Genomic DNA, 22,038 nt, shown 5'->3' with positions numbered 1-22,038 from the left:
ACCTTGGTCGTGGCTCCTCAGCTCTCTGTGTGAAGAGGCTCAGCCTGCATCCTTAAATATTTCAGCGCTGCTCGCTTGGCTGGAAAGTGCTGAGTTAGACGAAGGCACCGACTCCAAGCTACAGCACTCAACTTCCCCCGGCAATTAACACAGCAGCAGGACATCACTGCAGTACTCAGTGGTGTGTGTGTGCGCGTGTGTGTGTGTGTGTGTGTGTGTGTGTGTGTGTGTGTGTGTGTGTGTGTCTGTGCTATCCCCTTTTTTTCCAACATAAACAGCTTTTTAAGTAGAAGCAGTGAAACGTAAACACCCTTCCTCCCCCTCCTCCTCCTTCTCCTCCTCCTCCTCTCAGCACTTACCAGTCACGGTGAGCTCCGTCGTCCTCCTCACCAGGAAACCCCCGAACTGGACCTCGCAGGTGTAATTCCCAATGTCGTCCTCCGTCACCTCCTGGATGGACAGCGTGTCTCTCTTCTGGATGACGCTGGCTCGCCACTGCTTTGGACGGCACTCCTGTACAACCACGAGAGAGAGTCAGGCAGGTTAGAGACGGCGCGCAGTAAATTAGGATTATTATTATTGTGACGTGAGAGGTTGCACACAAAGGCTGAGGACGTTGCTATGGACGCGGGGGCCTTGGATGTTCTTTGTCAGCGATTACAGGGCCGGGTTAGAGTGGTGTGTGATCCAAAAGGGGGCCGTAGTGTCACTGGGTGTTAAGACAGATGTTGTGATGCATAAGTATGAAGCTGTGACATGAAAGGTCGTCATGGTGAGAAGATGAGAGCTCATTATCCTGCAGATTCAATCAAGATTTATTGCACTAAACCAAATATTGTCCATTCAATACTCCAGTGCAGCCACAGAGGGCAGGGAATGTTATTTACAGTAGTGTCTGCAGGCGAAGTGTGTGTGTGTGTGTGTGTGACTCCATGACAGGATCCTCTCCCCACACCTCCCCGGCGCTCCGGCAGGGACGACTGTGACTCGGTGGATTGTATTCCACCGTTGCTCGGGGGGGGGGGGGGGGGGCAACCTTCGAATTCAATCAGTGTGTCTCCGCAGTGGTCCAAATAACTCCAGGTTCCAGCTCGCCCAGTCATTATATCGCCCGTAATTGAATTCCGGGTAAACCTAGAGGTCGAGTCCAGCCGGCTAATCTAGCGCTGATCTGCCTGTGATTAGTTTGGCCTGAGCCCCTCTCCTCTCCTGGATGCGGCTGGGTTGTCCACGGGCCATGGCTGACCCGGGCGAGGCGAGGGCCCAGGTGAGATAGCAGACGCTGTGCTCTGAATGGAGAGCGCGGGGCTGAGATCATTTGGAGGACACGACTCTTCCTGCAGGGCTCAGGCTGACGTCGCACAGCTTTCTTATCTTCCTTTTGTGTCTGCGGCTGCCCTCCTTCTCTTCTCTTCTCTTCTCTTCATCACGTGACTCTGCAACATGGCGTGACGCACCGCATCAACTTATGGAATTCATGGCCGTCATTTGCATATCAGCAACATAAGCTGCCTAAGTGATCTGGAACCACTTACCAAACAAGGCTTCAAAACATAAACAGCCAAGAAATGAGAGGAAAACAAAGCGCTGAGGCATCCAGGATTATTTCTCGCTCGTGTGATCACAAAGACAGATGCCCCCGTCTTTACTCCCCCCACACGACAACACACTGAAGACGCCACAATAACCAGTGAACCTCCAGTGAAACATAAACTCCTCGTCTTCCTCACCTTGTACCAGGTGATGTCGGGCTCTTTGCCAGGTTCCATGTAGTCGTCGATGTCGGGACACAGGATGTTCTTGCTCTTGCTGAGCTCGGCTCTCTCTGTTCGCCTCATGTTGGAGTTGTAGCACAGGTTGGTGTCGTTCTCTGCCACCGTCAGCGACATGGACACCTTCATGCAGTATGTGGAGTTTCTGTGAAGAAGCAGGGAGAGGAACATGAGTGTGTTAGAGGTTGTGAGATGGACACACAGAAATCACATCTTCTTCCTCTTTTGCCTCATTTTGGTGACGTCCTCCCCGCTCCCTCGGCCCCTCCCTCCCTGAGTGTTTGTGGGCTTAGCAATAACGACGTGTTCAGCAGCTTTACTGAGTCAATGACTCACACTCACGACCACTATTGGATTTATGGGGGTGGTGTGTGTGTGTGTGGGTGGGGGGGTGTTTAGCCGAGCCTGGGAATGCTAATCAGGGAAGAGACAAACGCTGAGGGGGCCTCACATGAGGGAGGATGAGAAAGCTGCTTAGTCATCACAGCCATGTCATCCACTCCACCTCTGAAAGCTTTACACTGCCATCTCACCCCCCGACACACACACACACACACACACACACACACACACACACACACACACACACACACACACACACACACACACACACACGTTCGCCTGTCTCTCCTTTCTGTCCTGGCCTAGACTCAGTCAGTCATCCGGTGGCTGGAGCGGGGTGTGTGTGTGTGTGTGTGTGTGTGTGTGTGTGTGTGCGTGTGTAGGCAGCCATACGGCCTTTCATTTCATTTCATTACATTACATTTACTGCAGGCCAGATGCTCCCATTCACTGTAAATGACAGGGTTTCATATGATCTACTCAGGTTATGGAAGCAATAAGGGAGTCACCTCTCTCATATAAACACCTCTGACCCCCTGGGGCCATAAAGCACAGATGTAGACACACACACACACACACACACACGTGCTTACAGACGATAGTAGCTACTTGCAGCGGTGGGCTGAGTGGAGCGAGCGGCGACAGGAGCATCAGGGATAATAGCTCCGGAGAATGAGGAAAGAGATTTTATAAAACGCTGTGAGAGACGACAGAAGAGCCGACGCCTCTTTGGAGAAATCTAACATGTTTCCCCCCCAGAAGAAGAAGAAGACGAAGAAGCCAGCGAGTGTGAAGCTGCTGTGTCGTGCAGGTGGACTCTATATTTGACTGTGGATAAGGAACACACACATCCAGACAAACACACACTCCCAGGGAGCTCTCTCTGGTATAAATGTTGACATGATGGGGAGATTATCAGTAATGACCTCTCACAGTCAGACACCTGAGCCTCTGAAGTCCCCGGGGGGCCGGGTAGGGAAACAGGAGCCATCGCCACGTGTTCAATATTCACGGCAGGCACCCTGTGGCATTGTGGGAAGGTGTCAGTGGTGTTTGATTGATGGACAGCTGGGGTTGGACGCACCGTCCCGTGGTGTCTTTCACGTCTGTCACATTCTATTTGAGTGTAGCTGCTCTGGGTGTTAGGCTGCAGCTCACGTCGCCTGCAATTCTCCACACATTATTATCCCACATGTTGGTAATGTAATCACGGGGAGGATACATACATGGTTTCACACACACTCTACGACACAGAGTCATTACCACAAACCTATGAATTCATTTATCAGGTGAAAGGAGCCCAGACTGCAGTGGCTGTGGTGGTGTGTGTGTGTGTGTGTGAGTGCGTGTGGGGGGGAGATGGAGAGTAAGAGAGAGGGAGGAAGGCTGACGGATCTGAATCACTGTTACGCACTTTAAGGTAAGATGATATGAGAAGAAAAGAGGGGTAGAGAAAGAGCCAAGAGGAGGGGGGGGGGGGAGAGAGAGAGAGAGAGAGAGAGAGAGAGAGAGAGAGAGAGAGAGAGAGAGAGAGGGGGGAGAAGGAGAGAGAGAGATTGCTATGTAAATGTAGTCACCTTCAGAGAAGAAGAACTGGTGATTAGACTTACATTTCCACACAGAGAACGACACACACGCACACACACACACGCACATACGCACACACACACACACACACACTGCCAATTATACTACATTAACAACTACTTTGCACCTGTAAATATTAGGCATCTCAGATTTAATTAACACCCCTTGCTCACACCTCATCATGTTGCCACACACACACACACACACACACACACACACACACCCCTGAAGTATCTCAAAGTACTCCGCCGGCCTGCGTTCCGTCTCTTAACACATCTTCAGGTTAAAGGGTCAAAGTTCGTCCCCTGTGATCTCCCCCTCTGGTATAATTGTGTCCTGCCTTTGTAGACGGGACACGGCTGTCCCACACCTGTTGCACCTGTCCACTGGGTGCCCTCAGCGAGTTCAGGCTCAGCAGCCACCTGCACGCACAGCTGCTTCCCTTTAGCTAATTAGTGCGCCCGGTAAAGACGCCACTTTGCCTCATTTGTCTGATTGTGCGAATTTGCCTTTGTGTGCTCGTCTTCCCCTTGTCCCCTTGTCTCCTTGTCCGCTACTTGTTCCTTGTTACCCGGGTGATTACCTGTATCTGACATGCCTGCCTGCCAATGTCAAAGTAATTGTATGTGTGAGGCGCAAGTATGACACAATGTTGGAGCATAAACAGGCTGAGAGGACGCGTTCACACTGGAAACGTGTCAGAACGAACAACACACTCCTCAGAAACGGGCAGAAAAGCAACACAACTCCGGGAATTTACAAAAGACAAACTTAATAAACCGTACAAGCATTTCTATTAGTCTTTGTTAATATTCCATTCCAACACGCCGGCCCTTTCTCTGCATGAACATACAGAGGAATATAACCTCTCCAACGTGTCAGGTGTGTGTGATTAAGCACTATAATTATGTTTTGCTATAATGTAATCACGATTCATCACGGCAGCCTTAGTCAATGCAGACTTAAAGAGCAGCGTGCCCTCTGTGACAGTAGATTATAGTGTGTGTTTTGCCAAGATGAACGCTCTCGGTAATGGAGGTCAATGAAGCCTCTATAATGGGGCCCAGGCCTTCAGTCGCCAGTTGGAATTAAAAGTAACATGTTTGCATTGCTGACTATTATCCTAAAGTGGGTCAGTTCAGCTGTGTGTGTGTGTGTGTGTGGAATCTAAATGTGGGGTAGAGAAGCCGGCTGACTTCCCCTCCTCTTGTTTCCCTGTAGGGGGGAGTGTTTTTGGTCATACGTGCTAAAATGTGCGAGTGGAAAGCTTTCCTCCCGAACAAAACAGACAATTGATTTCAGCTCAGAGGCAAATCTCTGGCGGTGCTTGCGAGGCTAGCCCAGGAAGTTTGAAATCCCCGCTCGGCTCAAGCGGAGCATGCTGAGAAACACAAACCCAGGAGCCCTTTTTACAAAGACGGAGCCGCGGAGGATTACAGGACGCTTTGAATTTCAAACACAAACATTTGAATAGGAGCAGAGCCGGCGAAGAGGAGGCAGAAGAAAGAGTCAATAATCAAAGACAAGCGGGACGTTCATTTACAGACGAGTGTGAGCTATCATCATCACACACAAGTACACTCTCCCTGTCACACTCCATGTAGTCTGCCGGCGTCTCTCGCTCTTTAAGAGACCTCTAACTGGGTTTATTAAAACCTCTCTGAAATGAAGAGCCGCAATGAGCCGCTTACTGAGGGATGTTCTCTCCTGTAAAGGTTAATAAGTTACTGCCACATAATTATGCATCTCCAATGAGGAAGACTGCATCTGTAACGGCCTACTAAAATGTGTGTGTGTTTCGCTCTTACACACACTCTCTCACACACACACACACACACACACACACACACACACATTGAACAGCCTGGCATAACAATCCCTCCGACAGACAGTCTTCTTAATGAATGTAATATGATTTGGCGTGATAATAACTTTACAAAACTTGAGAAATATGTTCGGTAAAAACTCTGCTTATGAAGTGATTATTCTATTAGCACAGTGTGTCCACTTGATTTAAGAAAATTCCACGAAACAAATTGATTTTCATCAGGAACAAGATTATATATTATAATTAATAAAACATGGTTATAAGTACATGCTTAATACGTGCCAGGGTAATGGAGGCTCATTCATAAAGCTTCTCTGGTGTTAAAGAGCCGCTGTGAGATTACACACACGGCGTTCCGGGTGAAAGCCAATAAAAGGTGGCTTGTTAATGAACTGCAGCATTAAAGTCACTCTTTAAACTCATTTTCTGCTGATGTCACATCAGCAAAGAAAGCTGTCATTTTCTGCTTTAAGGCGCTGCGATTCAACCTCCTGAGACCGGGACATTGTGTCATTTTGAGTGCATTTGTATCGGGTGTCTGTCTGAGTGTGTGTGTGTGTGTGTGACATCCCTAGTCTCCCCCTATGGCCTACCGTAGGACGCAGGAGTAGAGGCCCACATCCTGAAGGTCGGCAGGCCTGAACCAGATGGCGTCCTCTTCCTTGCTCATGCGAACGCCGTCGAACGTGATTGGCTCCTCAAAGTCGCTGTGTCCGTGTCCGGAGCTGCGGTACCACATGAGGCTGAGGCCCACGCTCTGCGCCTGGCTGTAGTTGGCCCGGATGTAACCGAAGAAAAGAGCGCACTTTAGCCGCACCGGCTCACCCTGCAGCACCCGGTACTTCAGGTAGTCCACTGACCAATCAGTGCAGCCGTCCACTACGGAAGAAGAGAGGGACAGAGACAGAGACATTCATCAACACTTTACAGGCAGTGAGGACGAAGAAGCTCACAGCAGATAAGATCACCAACCTCTTACGCAACAATATTTCTCTGGTTCGATGGAAAACCCGATCCTAAATTCAGCTTGTTAGTAATGAATCACTAAACTTTGTGTTTTATAATCTGCTGCATGAATATTCCTGCACTGTGCCTACAGAATATATATTTATGCTTCTTACTGTATTTGAGCTTCTGCAATACTGCATTTTTACTGTACTATTTTTATCTCTCCTCTCCTCTCCTCTCCTCCCCTCTCTCCTCTACTCTCCTCTCTCCTCTCCTTTCCTCTCCCCTCCTCTCCTCTCTGCAGAGCCAGCTCAGATGCTCTTCAGCAATATCCAAACCGACACACACACACCCACTCTGACATTTGGGAATGAACAGTAAAATATCCATAAATGACGTCGGCCTCCTTCAAGTGCCGAGGACGAACACAACGCCACTGCCAAGTCCAGTCTATGAAGTGGGACTGTGCCTACATCTGCAGCTGTTGATGCTCAGCCTGACGACCCTATGGATGCCATGACTCCACCCCATGCTAACAGCGATGTAATACAGGGAGGCAGTGGCTCAGTGGGTAGTGCTTCCGCTTGGGAACCGGAGGGTTGCCGGTTCGAGCCCCTGCCGAGGTGCCCCTGAGCAAGGCACCGAACCCTCAATTGCTCCCCCCTCTGCGAAGGGTGGTAATGTAATGTAAGTCGCTTTGGATAAAAGCATCTGCCAAATGATTGTAATGTAATGTAATGTAATGTAATACTCCATCTTTAATCGTACACATTGTGTTGGTCAGGGTTGCATAGTAAAGGAGAGACAAGACAAGAGAGAACAAGCATTTCCTATTTCCTTTTATTCCTCTCCATCACTGACCACAGCAGTTTGCCCGGGCAGCTTCACACACACACACACACACCAGCGACGCACCGACTCACTAACGCAGCCAATTGCTCAGAAAGTTTGTGAAATCACGACACGGGAAAATACCTTCTAAAAGAGCTTTATGCCAACGGAAGCAAAGCCCGTCTGACCCACGATGGCACAGCAAGGAAACGTACAAAACAAACAAAGGAGTCACTTACAGTAGGACACGACACGTTGCTGGCTGTAAAGACTCCTCTGTCAGGCCTGGACTGAAATAACCTGGCCTAGATCTCCAACTGGGTTAGTGTGCACGCCACGGCTGAAGGGGAGCAGACAAAAGCTACCTCCGCTCCCGTGCTAACACACTGACACAATGAAGAAAAGTCAGGCAGATCGCAGGCCGGCTGAGAGGAGTCAGAGGACCCCCAGCCCCCTGCCCCCCCCCCCCCTCAGGCACACTGGTCCGCTCTAGCTCCCGACACAGACTGCTCTCTTAATCCCCAAAGAGACTGAAGGTTAAACTACAGCCAGCTATCAGTTTCTTACTAATTAGCCGCCATTTGTTTATCCGGAAGGTGTGTGTGTGTGTGTGTGTGTGTGCGTGCGTGTGTGTGTTTGGGTGTACATCTGTGCACGCGTAAGAGACAGAGAGAGAGAGAGAGAGAGAGAGAATTGGTGATGTTGTGGCGAGATAAAGTAATAAGATCCCTGCTGTGTGCCAGTGTGTGTGTGAGTGATACAGAGCCTCACAGGGACAGACATGCTTCTAATTAATACTCTTAATTACCAGGGAAAGGAATGTGTCTTTGCGTGTGCGTGTGTGTGTGTGTGTGTGTGTGTGTGTGCATCCCCTATACGAATGGTGCGTCTAATTATTTCTGTTAATTACCAGCAGGCTAAGCTACTAAAGTGTGTGTGTGTGCTTGTTTTTGAGTGTAACAGAAACAGAAAGGAGAAACGGGGGCAGGGAGGGGCTGGGGGAGGAGGAGGAGGAGGAGGAGGAGGGTGAGGGGGGTGCTGTCTAATTAACACTCCCAATGATGAAAGCTCCCAAAATGCACACAGGCACACACACACACACACACACGCATGCTCACAACCCTGGAATCTGATGGTGCATCTGTTCTGCATCGCACTGCTGATCGCTATGGTTACATTTACAAGTGACCCATTTACTGTCAAACATTAAATACATAAAGGTAAAAAACATCCACAGTGATCGGATCTCTTCAGACTCCTTTCCTGGCCACGTGTGTGAACCTTTTTGGATATCTTGAATTTCCTCCCTATTCCTCCCTTGCATGGAATGATGACTCCTCTTCTTCTTCTTCTTCATCTGCACTGGAATGACAGCCATGGCCAAACCTGGACACCCTGTTATTGTAAACGCAGCCTCTTATGCTTTTATCATGGCAGACTAGTTTTACATAATCATGGTTTGCTCATTGACGTGGCGGTGAATTCACATTTAAACACTGAGCAGCGACTCTTCTTCTTCTCTTCTTCTCTCTCTACAGCTGACATCAATCGACTAACCAGCTGTGTCACCGTCGGCTCCACGCCGGCTTTACGCTATTTACTCTCCGCAAATCTAAACAAAGTCACCCCTGCCTTCTCACTCCCACTTTCTATCCCTGCACTACCTGCCACATCAAAAACTCTTTATTCTAATGCATCTGTATGCTAATGCACAACAGAACAGCCATTTCATTCATCACTGTCGTTTGCTTTCCGCTGTGCAAAGTACAGCAGACGTGTACAGTCAGAGAGGCGGCCAAACATTCCCCCCGCTGCACAAACCAAACTGCAGATGCGTGAGAGAGGAGAACATGTACAGCATGTACACACACACACACACACACACACACACACACACACACACACACACACACACACACACACACACACACACACACACACACACACACACACACACACACACACACACACACACACACACACACACACACACACACACACACACACACACACACACACACACACACACACACACAGGCCTGATCCAGCTCCCCGATGGGACTTGTATAATGCGGTGGCCTTTTGCGGTGAAACCATATTTACGTCTGAAACTCAAAACGGTTTTATCAACTCAATTAGAGGCTGACATTTCTCACCTCCACATGCTGGGCAGAAAAATCGATGCTCCGCTCAGGAATACTGCAGTCCCCACCTTTCACTCTCCCTGCTGACAGCACACACACACACACACACACTCACTCACTCACTCACTCACTCACTCACTCACTCAGCTCACACACACACACACACACTCTCGCACACACTCTCTCACGCAGCATCTCGCCCTCTCTCCCTCCCACATCATGGCGTACACACTGATTCTGTTGGGGCGTTTAAGCACACGCTGTAATATCTGTCTCCAGATGGCCTCCTTCCCACATGGCTCTGACTGACTGACGCCCTCTGCTCCACTCCAGCTCACTGCGGCGCCTCCGGCCCGCCAGCGACACTACTACTTCTTCTTCTTCTGCGTAGCTTTAAGTGCTGCCGTCACTTCCTGCTGCTGTTACCCCGTATGACCAGACGCTGCATGGAGCGAGGGTACGGCTGAGTGTAGGGCAGAGAGGTAGGGACGGGGCGAGCAAACAGCAAGGAGAGAATGTCAAGATACAGCAGAGAGAGAGAGAGTGTGTGTGTGTGTGTCACAGAAACCTTATTACACTCTGTCTCTAGGCAGAGCAGGAGCCTGTCCATCTTTGTGTGACACTAAACCAAGGCAATAAATACAGACCCCTGAGCTAGAATAAATTTACCCACACACTCCCACATACACACTTGCAGAGTCGCACACAAACAAGCAAAATAGCTGCACACAAATCCCACCCCCCGCCCCTCCCCCCAACACACACACACACACACACACACACACACACCATCATGTGTGGGCTACATGTCAATGAAGTCAACTCCTGCTTTTCTCTCCTCTATAATCAAATTCCCATTATCTTTTCATAACAGTAGATCACTCCATGCCCCTCCCCCTCCCTTTCTCTCGCTCTCGCTCTCGCTCTCCCCCTCCCATCCTCTCATTGCAAAACCGCTCCCCTAATGAAGTGTAATTATCAGATGTTGGGTGGGCGTCGGGGTCCCTCGCAGGGCAGGAAGACGCTCCGTGATCTATATGTGGATAAAGACTCTTAATAACTTTCTGCTCCTCTCTCTCTCCTCTCTCTCTCTCTCTCCGCCGCCTCCCTCCCCCCCTCCCTGACGTCCGCCCACTCCACGTGCAGCGTCTCCATTTCTCCTCCCTCGCCCCGCTCGTACCGGCTCCGCTCTGCCCGTCACTCCACCTCCATGGTCTCATGAATACAACACTCAGCTTAGTACCGGGAACAACAATCGCACACAACACAACTGGTAAAATGACACTCTTTGGATTTGTACTGCGGATCTGCATGGCTTCCTGGTCCTAGAAGCGTGTGTGTGTGTGAGTGTGTGTGTGTGTGTGTGTGTGTGTGTGTGTGTGTGTGTGTGTGTGTGTGTGTGTGCTGTGAGCTGAGAGCTGTGCTGACCCCTCCAGGTAATTGTGCAGAATATGTAGTGTATGGTTCACTGCTCCAGTAAGCCTTGGGACAGGATAAAGCACAGCGCTGATGCTCTCTTGGCAAATTGCACATGATTCTCCTGTGCTGCACACACACACACACACACACACTGCTATTGTACAGCAGCAGCAGCAGTCATTTCCCTTTATGTGCCTGCCAATGTGTCTATGCATGTGTGTATGTGTGTGTGTTTGTACAATATACCAGAAGTGTAAATACTGTAAAGAATTAACAGTCGTCTGCTGTGTTTACTGGTTCACCAAATCAGCTGCAGCTCATGAATCCCAGGCTGGACAGACGCTGTGTTGTTGTTGTTTACATGCAGAGCTTCCACTGGTAATTAGACAGAGAGACTCATCTGAACAGAAACGCACCGTTAACTACCTCAAAATTAAACCGTTTGTGTCATAAAACCCTTAAAAGGAGATGTTTTAAGGTGTCTTCTGAGTCACGTCTACCCTCCATGTCCATCTGTCTGTCCATCTCTAACTAGAGGCCTGTGGTCCGGTGTTGGATTCAGTTATGGATCCGTACTGTGCCTGATCTAAACGCATACAAGACGTTACATTCTCAATTAGATCTCATATCAAGGGAGCTGTCAGTTAGTTAGTTCGATTCCATTCTAATAAAGACAGAAAGAAATTAAATTAAATATAAGCAGAAACATCTCCAGGTAGTAGGAATGAAGGATGAAGGCTCACAGGCTGATGTTTACTTCCAGTGTGTCACTCTGTAGAGGTTATGTGTGACAGGTTATGGGATTCTCTCACATTAAAGATACTCCTGCAGAATCTTACACATAAATTACCTCTGCTGTGTATCAATGAAGAGCAACATCAACATAATGCAAATGAGCAAAGGAGCCATTCCATTATATTGATGAGGCGGTGAAACGGCAGATTGATGAGATTGAAGGAACCATTATGATTAAACTCAAATAACACAAACCAATAAAGGCCATGCTGCACAAAAACTGCTGAATGATGAATCTGAATCATTCTAATGAATCTGCAGACCTCAATACTTCCTCCTGCACAGATTACATCACACAGAAATCACCAATGTGAACACTGTAGTGATTTGGACTTCCTTGTGGCTCATCCTCTGGGGAACATGATTGTACCCATCAGTGTTTGATATTTCTTGTATAGAGATGGGAAGTTTGTCCCGGTCCTATTTCATGGACACTTTCCTCCATGTTTACTATCCTGAGTCCGATGTTTCATCCTCTGAGGAGCTTCAATCTCCTCAGTAAATGTCACCACAATCTATGACATCTATTTCATGTGCAAGTAGGACTGTGTGAGGGAAAAGTTTGGCAATTCATCGCCAGGCTGTCTTATATCAATCAGTACAGTGACATACCAACCTAGAGTCACATTCACACACAACACCTACTGATGCTACTTTCTGTCTTAGAAGGACAGGGCGGTCAGAGACAGACAGAGAGAGAGAGAGAGAGGGAGGGAGAGATAGAGAGAGAGAGAGAGAGAGAGAGAGAGAGAGAGAGAGAGAGAGAGAGAGAGAGAGTGAGAGTGAGACAAAGGGACAGAGAGACAGAGGGACAGAGGCAGAGAGAGTGAGAAAGAAGGACACAGGCAGAGAGAGAGAGAGAGAGACAGAGGGACACAGGCAAAGGGAGAGAGAGAGAGAGAGACAGAAGGACAGAGGCAGAGAGCGGTGAGAGTGTGATGGGATGAGATGTGAAGGCTACATATGCAGAGCAAACAGGCAGTATGTCTGGCAGGCCTGCTGCCACACAGCTACCCAACGACACAATCCCCAGCTGAAGCTCCCGATGCCAGACTTGGGCCGAGGCCAGCGTCTCCTTACTGCCATCTCTATTGTAGCCCGAACTTGGCTGCTTTTGCTGACTGCTCAAGTAGGTAGGGAGTCATTCTCCCTGCATTGGGTTTGTGTGAAGCCCCCCTTATCTGGTCTCCTTCTCCTCCTCCTCCTCCTGGCTTCCTTAACCACAACCCGGAACCGTTCCCTACAATTTACGTCCAATATTCCCGCTGCCTCCTGCTCGGCTCACACACACACACACACACACACAGACAGACTCTCCTCCTCGCATGTTTGCACCCCGTATTTTCATTTTCCTGTAGATCCCCTTATTATTTCCTCTTCCTGTGCTTATTTGCGGCGCAGAGTAAATTAGGCTGTAATGTGCAGCACAGTTACATTAAACTAGCGAGCCGCCACCTGACGACCACAGGAAGGAGACAGGAACAATGGAGAGATGAAGTGAATCTGAGAGTCATTTCTGCCAGTAGATCTGCATTTGCATACATATTGGCAAAGTAATTTTCAAAGGCAATATGAAGCTTTGAGAGATAGACCAAAGCTTCAGAAAAAAATACATAATGCTCCAAATGGAAGAAAATCCTCAACAATAAGATTTACCCCTGAGAACGTGGGGAGGTGTTTCAAAGGAAACTGCATTACTGTAATACAACAAAAGCAACAATGGCGACAATTACTGCAGAAACAAATCACTTGGTGTCCGGATGTGTGTGTGTGTGTGTTTGTTATTTTATTTAAGTCCTCCCCCCCATACACACACACGCACACAAAAGTAGTCTAGGCACACGTGGCACTGTCAAGGTCGCCTGAAGGTGGTGCTGCAGTTTTCCAATGTCTTACAAAGAAACGGGAGTGGATTTTGTTGCCCTTGACCAAGTTCAGCCCAACTCAGCTCAGATCCTTTTAATAACTCTGCAATTGACTTCAAATTAACCAGAACCTGTTATAGAACAGAAATTTCCCCTGTTGTGTGAGAAAGGGTGTCAGTGAGACATTAGCTTTTTGACTCTCTCTCTCCCTCTCTCTCGATCTCTCTCTCTGTCTGTCTCGCTCTCATCCTTCCTTTCTTTCTCTTCACGATAAAGGGCTCTATTTTTTGAAGAGAACAGAAAGCTTGTCAGGCCTTGACCAGCTGGAGAAAGTCATTTGAGGCCCAAACTGATGCGCTTTGGACTCTCAATTGTATCTCTCCACACCCGGCGGGGGCAGGGTGGAGGGAGATGTGCTGGCTGGGACATTGTTCCTCTTAAACGGTTCTTTATTTCACGGGTGAAGTTGTGAAATGAGCAGCGCGGCTGAACAGGCGGAGGACACCCAAGCGTAAAATAGAACACTGAGAAACAGCAGCCCCTAATATCTCGGACAACTAAAATGTCCACCGCTCTCCTACATCAGGCGCAGGTTTACTGGCAATGAAACACATGCAAATAAAAGAAGCTTTAAGCTGTAAAATCAACTCTCAGTGTGAAATCCATTCATCATGCTGTTGGGGGTGCAGGCAGGCGACACGGACATGAATCCACATGCGGAGCAAAGCACCTTGGACCATGACGGAGAGGGAAAAGTTGCTCCAAGCCCGGATCCCCAAACGTAAAAAGACATGTTTGTGCATTAGAAAGCAGACACAGTGGCTCTGATTCCATCTGTGCAGCTGGACGTCTACTGTACAATGCAGCTTTCAAATGCCACTTCTGTTTCTCTCAGCATGTGTGTGTTCTTGTGTGTGTGTGTGTGTGTGTGTGTGTGTTTTGGCACCCTGCATTGTGCAGATGTGATCCATGAGATTCAGGCTGACTTGTCACTCTGCTAATCTCCCCCAGTAGAGATACAGCTTGGAGAATGTCAACCAAACATTCTGAATTGTGTTTACACTCGCTGCAGGATCTATCACCTCTAATTTGACAAGTCATTATCAAGCCCGCTCCTGTCCCGCTTCCCTCCCTCTCCTGCTCGCTCCCACGCAAGGGGGAAAAAAAGGGAAAAGGAGGAGAAGGAGCGGCAAGGAAACACAACATTACACACACAGCGATGCTCTGTAGACGCACAATCTGACGCTCCATCGAGGCCCAAACAAACGTGGCAAATACTTCCTGGATTTGTCTCCAAATTCTACATCAAATTCTTTTAATGCCTCACTCTGAGATTTAATCCACCAGATTTTAATCTTTGTCCCAGTTCTGCACCCACTGACATTGTATTTCCTTGTATTACTTTAAAAGAAATTCGAAAAAACTTTATCAAAAAGAATGGGAAACACTCCTCACTTGCAAAATTGGTTCATAACTTTCGAAGTAATCCTGTGAAAAAGTCAAATAAACAAGTGAGGGGTGAAAACATAATCTCCTAGGCCGAGGTGATAATCCACTAATCCAAACACATCCAAACAGTACAACCGGGAGGATTAGTTAAATTAATTAACTAAGGAACATTTTCTCTACATATCTCTGTTAAAAAGAGGCGTTGCATGTTTAGAGAAGGACTAAGAGCCAAGCAGGCAGAACCTTGGATGAAACCGGCGCCCCATTAATCAAAAATAGGTAAAATCTTTTTTTATGTCTGGGAGCTAAAACAAGCTGTCACTTTGCTAAATGGACGCTCGTCGGCGGTACAAGAAAGTCATTCTTCATTAGAATCTCAAATCTAGTGTGTTAAATGATCAGTCAATGAGGATTACTCTTAAGAGTGTGTGTGTGTGTGTGTGTGTGTGAGAAACGGTGCAGGCCTGTGAAAGCATTATTGTATGGAAACTCTTCAAGATGGAAACGTCCCCAGAGTTAATCATATGTTAATAGTGTGTTTCATCATCTTCTCCTGAGCCCTGCTGCTAGCCTGATGAGTGATAGAGACAGGAATGAGATGGAACGCCATGGAGAGAATGATTCATTCAACAGCGAGGGGCAAATCAGAGTGGAATAGTCGGAGCAACGTGTGAAAGTTTGATCAATCAAGCAAGTTTGTGTGAGAGGACGCGGAGATTTGATGGAAACAGCTTGAAAGGCCAAACTGTCAAACATCAAACAGGTACATCAAGAGCTGCCAATAATCACAATATTCCACCCAACCACATGTCAATCAAATTAAAATAACTGGATTAGCCAAGAAGACACGTTCCCTCTGTTATCTGTACACACACACACACACACACACACACACACACACACACACACACACACACACACACACACACACACACACACACACACACACACACACACACACAGAGAGAGCTTCCTTTAGTCTCTTGTTCTGCTCACCGCTTGTTTCCTGTAACGTTGAAGGAAGTCATAAATTCGTTGCTTCTTGTTTGCAATGACACGACTTCAGTCTGCCTGTCAGAGGCTCCGCCCCCCTGCTGCCCTGTGCAGGATGAGTGTGTACAGAGAATGCATGGATGTGTGGGAGACGCTTACATCTGCACTGGGTACAGGGTGCTGAATATGACATGTGACGGTAAATGGAGGTGAAGGGACAAGATTGACAACTTGGGGGGGAGGGGGGGAGAGAGAGAAAGAGAGAGAGACTAGGCTAGAGGAGTTAATGACACCACTGCCCTAGGCATGGACTGAGGCACCATGGTCATGAACACACACACACACACACACACACACACACACACACACACACACACACACACACACACACACACACACACACACACACACACACACACACACACACACACACACACACACACACACACACACTTCTCACTGGCAACCCCTCTAATGATATCAAACTGTTAGGAGCACCTTCCACCCCGCCAGATGCTTCCTCTCCTAAATCCTCATCGCTAAAACCTCTTATTACTTTGTCCACGTTCTTCTCCTCTGATCGCCCTTTCTGTCCACCCCCACCTTCCCCTCTCCCTCTCTCTCTCTCTCTCTCTCTCTGTGTGTCGCCCTAACATTCGCCTGCTTTCCCTCTCACTTTGCTTGTCTCATTGTTTGAGATGGCAGCAGCATGGTAACAAGGTCAGAGATCCACAGAGAGCGTCCAATTATGTAATAAGACGGAGCTCTCACAGAAGCCAGTGGAGTTCAGTAGCACATGCCCGCTCACACACACACACACATACACACACATACACAAACACACACATTAAAGAACACAAACAGTGTTTCGAGAGCAGATAGTAACCGAGAAGACATGGGGGGGGGACAGAGGAAGAGCTGAAATGGAAATCAAACAACAGGAAAATGAAAAATGTGTGTGCACGGGCACGTATGGAAAGGCTACTGTGTGTGTGTGTGTGTGTGTGTGTGTGTATTAAATAGTGTATGTGCATTACACGTCTTGTACTGGAGGAGGTGGGGCGAGGGGGGGGGGGGGGGGGGGGGGGGGGGGTGGGTGGATAAATGAGCAAGTGATGAAGATGAAAGAACATTTTCAATTAAGATGAATATGAAGCCTGGCTCATTAATATTGCAGAAACCATTACCCCCATTACGACAGTGCCCCAGTTTAAAGACGGCGCGGATGTGCACACGTGTTTGCTCGCCGCGATCTCTCCGCTCGCGCATGAACAAACACGGGTAAGTAAAAGGGATTCCTCAAGTGATTTCATGCCAATAGGTCAGCCCGTTTAATGGGGAGAGGAAAAAAAGCTTTACAGGCTCTAAGAGACCCGAGCGTGTGTGTGTGCGTGCGGGTGTGTGTGTGTGCGTGTGTGCGAGCACAATAGTGAGTAGAGGCAAATGTAGAAGCCGACAGAGAATAAGAGATAGACAGAATTCCGATGCATCCCTCTAAATTATTAATGGCTGGAGATTCTTGTCCCTGATTCTGGATCCAATTAAAGCTGTGGGCTAAATGAACGAGCTCATGGTGCTGAGGAGAGACAGGAGCTGCAGAGAGAGAGAGAGAGGGAGAGAGAGAGGGAGAGAGAGAGAGAGAGAGGGCGACTGGCTGATTCCATCCTCCATGCTCCTTAAACCCACCGATAACATACAGCAGCCATTATATATGCAGCAGGGTTGAATACACACACACACACACACACACAGTCACACACACACTCTCCCGCCCTCTATCCACTAAAATCTCAACGTCCCGTGCTGATTAGTCGTTCACGTGCAGACAATATAAACGACTCCCTACGTTTAATGCAGCAGTCAACGCCGGGCATTAACCTGCTCGCCAGGCTTTAAAACAATCCCTTTTACATCTCACGCTGCTGAATTATTCAACCGCTCGCCAACAAGGAGCCGCACAGCAAAAAGAAACGGGGCCTTTGGGTGGGCTAGGCTAAGATGGACGACGCAGGGCGGACGCCGTCTCTGGCTCTCCCTCCCTCCCTCCTCCTCCTCCTCCTCCTCCGGTGGTGCAGTGTTGCCTCACAAACAGCCGGGAACCAAAGTGGGGAAGAGCGATTAAAGTGGATTTAAAAAGAGGAATTAAGTAAACGGGTGAAGAAGAAATGATATGAATTCATTTCCCCCTCCGTCCCTTACTTTCTCTCCGCTCCCTCGGTTTGGGGATGCAGCAGCTTTTTAATAGGAATTAGCAGCTTTTGGTTGTGATAGTGATTGACTATGAGTCCCCTGGGTCGGTCTGCTCATTGTTACAGGGCCGTGTTAATCTACTGTAATCCTCCCACTGCTGCAGGCCCCTGAAAAGAAAACCCACCACACACACACACACACACCCACACACCCACACACACACGCCGTACATACATACACATCATCGCAGAGAAATGGAGTCATGAAGTCGTACTGAAGCCAAATGACTGCAATTTCTGAAGTCCATTGTTATTTGCCATTAAATCCGTTCCCAGTCTAATGATTGAACGTTTAGGAAACCTCGCTGCTCTCTCTGTTCCCACAGTAACGTGCTACATCTGCGCACGCCATCTCCAAAGTCTGCACAACACATGTCCAACCATGTGCCAGAGAGGGTCCCAAACACAAACACACACACACACACACCAGCTGGTTTCTTCCCCCAGCATCAGTCAGAGAGAGAGAAAGAGAGAGGGGAGGGGCTAATCTGGGATTTCAGCTGCCGGAGGGGCTTGGAACTGAAAACCTTCCCCTGGTCCTCCTTGGGAATTGTTTCGACGACGACGCTTTGCAACAACCGGTGTGTTTACATGCGTGTTAAAACTTTGATTACCCCCTGATTAAGAGGATAAGTACGCCACCTCCACATGCATTCTGGGCCGTGATTACGCAACACGCCGTCTATACCAGCGCTGAATCCTTCCACTGCATGCCAACCTGAATGAAAGTTGAGGGATCAATACTCAGAGCTCTGTTCCCGGTGCTTTGTGTGTGAATGTGATCTCCTCCCAGCGTCCGGCGTTCACCTTTCTCTGGACTTCACACATCTCGTGTTTTAGCTCTGGTGGCGTTTTAACAACCCTGAAATGTAACTCACAGAGGACGGTGACACTGTCAGACTAAATAAAAAAAAAGGCGGCGTTGTAAAAGTGTGCAGGGTAATAAAGCACACATGCCCTTGCCGCTTTGCTTCTTTTGTGCTTCTGTCGAGATGCAGAACCCCGAATATTTCTCCGTTGACCTCACGCTGCACCGGAGCCGAAGGCAGACGCAGTGTGAGGATAAAGAGAGAGCGTTAGATGAAGGATCAAAGCAGAGAAAAGGGAAAATATGGATGTAAATTGGCGAGACTTTCTTTCTCCTTGATGGACAGAGACAGAGACATGGAGGAGGCATTGTCTTAGTTGGGAGAATCGTCAAAGTACACACAACTATCTGAGCTCGGGATATCTCTTTGTGGCAGAATGGGAAATTCTGTACCATGTATAATGCAATTCAGTGCAGCAGTCTCACATACATGTGTGTGTACAGCTGCAGTACATGCATGTGGTTTCGCCAGGCTCTCCCTTTGACCTGGAGGACCTCGACCTTTCACAATCACAGCTGCACCCGAATAGCTTTGGAATTTCCCGGTTGCTGAGCTCAATGTGTCAAACCTCACGTCCCTGCGGTGGCGGCGGCGAGGGCGGATCTTTGCTGATTTGGTTTTTGAGGCCCTGGCTCGCATTACACTGCATCCATCCGTACAGAACCACAACCACACGGGACACACACACCCAGGTGGGCCGCCCTAATATGTCACTGACAATAATGAATGGCTAGAGTTCCTAACCCAACCCTGGGCCTGTTCTTTAGGCATCATGGAGCCAAACAATGACTTACACACAGATTGAATCAAATCTAAATCCAATCCATTACAGTAACACACATTGTAACGTATCGGTTAGCCCGGTGTGTAATCTGAAACAGACCTGCACAATGCTGCACAACGCATTTGTATCTATCAACACCAGACGTCTGCATCTAAGCCCCCAGACACACACACACACACACACACACACACACACACACACACACACACACACACACACACACACACACACACACACACACACACACACACACACACACACACACACACACACACACACACACACACACACACACACACACAGCTGCTCTCTCAGGCGTGTGCTTTATATACTATTTTCATATTTAAGCGCAGAGAGAGAGAGAGGCTCCTCTCCTCCTCTCCTCCTCCTCCTCCTCCTCTCCGGTGTTGCGGAAATAAATATTTTACACTGGAATCTAATTGCATTTTGTGGCCCAGAGCGCCCTGCCAGACAAACTGCAATAGTGCCGTAATGGCTACGGTCCTGACTGCTGCTGCAATACACTGAAGAATCAAGTATGATGGCACGCACACACACAGACACACACACGATGCCTCACAATCTGCTTTATGGCCTCAGCATCTGTGAAGCTCTGGCACATCTGTGTTTGGAGTCTGCACAGCGGCAGGCCGTCTCTCCTGGAGGTCTATAGGTTGCGTGCGTGTACGTACCGTGTGTGTGTGTGTGTGTGTATGCCGGGCTGCTTTCTTATTCAAAATAGGTCGATACAGAATATCTGAGAGAGTGTGTGAAGCACATAGTGGTGTCACAGGGGACTGAGCCCATCCACCCTCTGCCTATTGACCGGAATGTTGGCCTTGTGCATCCCACGCCAGAGGGTTTCGGGGGTTAATCCCAAGAAAACTCACACAGGCACACGACCCTGAGCAAACACAAGACACAAGTACATCTACATGCGTCTGTGGGGTTCTGTATTTCCGTCAGACACAAACACAGAGAGATAAGTATAATAATGCTGTTTGGGCCGCTGGCTGCAGAGATGATGGCCGCGTTGACGATCGACAGAAGCAGACTGAAAAAAAGGCCAAATCGATATCCCACTGCAGGGTCCGACCATCAAGCACTCACATGAGGGTTTGTCCCTCTAACCCCGTCCAGCACGGAGCACAGAAAAGCCCCATTAACCCCGGAGGCCCACCAGCAGACGGATCCCCGGCCCTCCCTTTTAATAAGATAAGCAGAATAAATGTCAGGGCGCGAGGTGGCCTTGGCTTTGTTCCTGTGCTCGCTCTCCATGAGGGCTGATGGAGACTGAAGAGAGCACAGAGCCCTAATGCAGGAGCCAGCATCTCCCTCACCACACACACACACACACACACACACACACCAGAGAGAGAGAGAGAGAGAGAGAGTGAGAGAGAACAGATGGTCACATAGTCAAACATCATTTTTTAAAGGTTGAGCTGTTATAACAAAGTAACAGTTAAGAGTCGTGGAGTGCAGGAACGCTGCAAACCTGCAGCAGGGCCCACACTTTTAGGATTACCCAGAATGCATGTGTCACAGGAGTGGGCTCTCTCTCTCTCCCTCTCAGAACTCTCACACACACACACACACACACACACACACACACACACACACACACACACACACACACACACACACACACACACACACACACACACACACACACACACACACACACACACACACAGTCGCTGGAATTCATTTACATATGAATTCATATGAGGGGAAATCAAATAAATAAAAGGACATCAGGGAAAAAATAATCCTGTTAAAGATCAAACAGCCCCCCTCCCCCTGCCCCCCCCCCCGGCCCCCCTTCCATATTTCTCCATTATACCTTCATTCATTTCCCTGCTCCTGACTTCCTCACTCTCCCTCCTCATCCTCTAGCCAAATACACCTTCACCTCCAATATACCAACTTTCTGCCGCCTCTATTCTCTTCATCCTCTTCATCCTCTTCCTCCCACCCCCTCTTCCCACATCCTCTATCTCTTTTTTCGATTTCATGGCCGGCCATATCTTTAATCTTGCCCTTCCCCCCTCTCCCCTCTCCAGCGTTCCCCCCTCCCCCTTTCCCCTCCAGTGCAGAACTAAATGGAGATTAATGAAGGGAGGAAGATGTGTCTGTCATCCAGACAGTCTGATGCAGCCA

The 22,038-nt window shown here is 48.6% G+C and overlaps 1 protein-coding gene across 1 annotated transcript in view; it reads right to left on the bottom strand.

Annotated features, from left to right (window-relative positions):
• The window catches only part of il1rapl1a (interleukin 1 receptor accessory protein-like 1a), a 101,222-nt gene that overhangs the window by 49,723 nt on the left and 29,461 nt on the right, over positions 1-22,038 (bottom strand). The window contains exons 3-5 of the mRNA XM_076169815.1: positions 6,123-6,408; positions 1,731-1,917; positions 360-513 (exon numbers count right to left, since the gene is read on the bottom strand). Of these exons, the coding sequence (XP_076025930.1) occupies positions 360-513; positions 1,731-1,917; positions 6,123-6,408 (627 nt within the window). The remainder of the gene's footprint in view (positions 1-359; positions 514-1,730; positions 1,918-6,122; positions 6,409-22,038) is intronic.

Source organism: Genypterus blacodes, unplaced genomic scaffold (assembly GCF_046128005.1).
Source record: "Genypterus blacodes isolate CSIRO-AG114 ecotype Tasmania unplaced genomic scaffold, CSIRO-AGI_Gbla_v1 ptg000214l_1, whole genome shotgun sequence".
Classification (NCBI taxonomy): domain Eukaryota; kingdom Metazoa; phylum Chordata; class Actinopteri; order Ophidiiformes; family Ophidiidae; genus Genypterus; species Genypterus blacodes.
The sequence above is the reverse complement of the archived record's forward strand: the minus strand, read 5'-3'. Positions and strand labels throughout refer to the sequence as shown.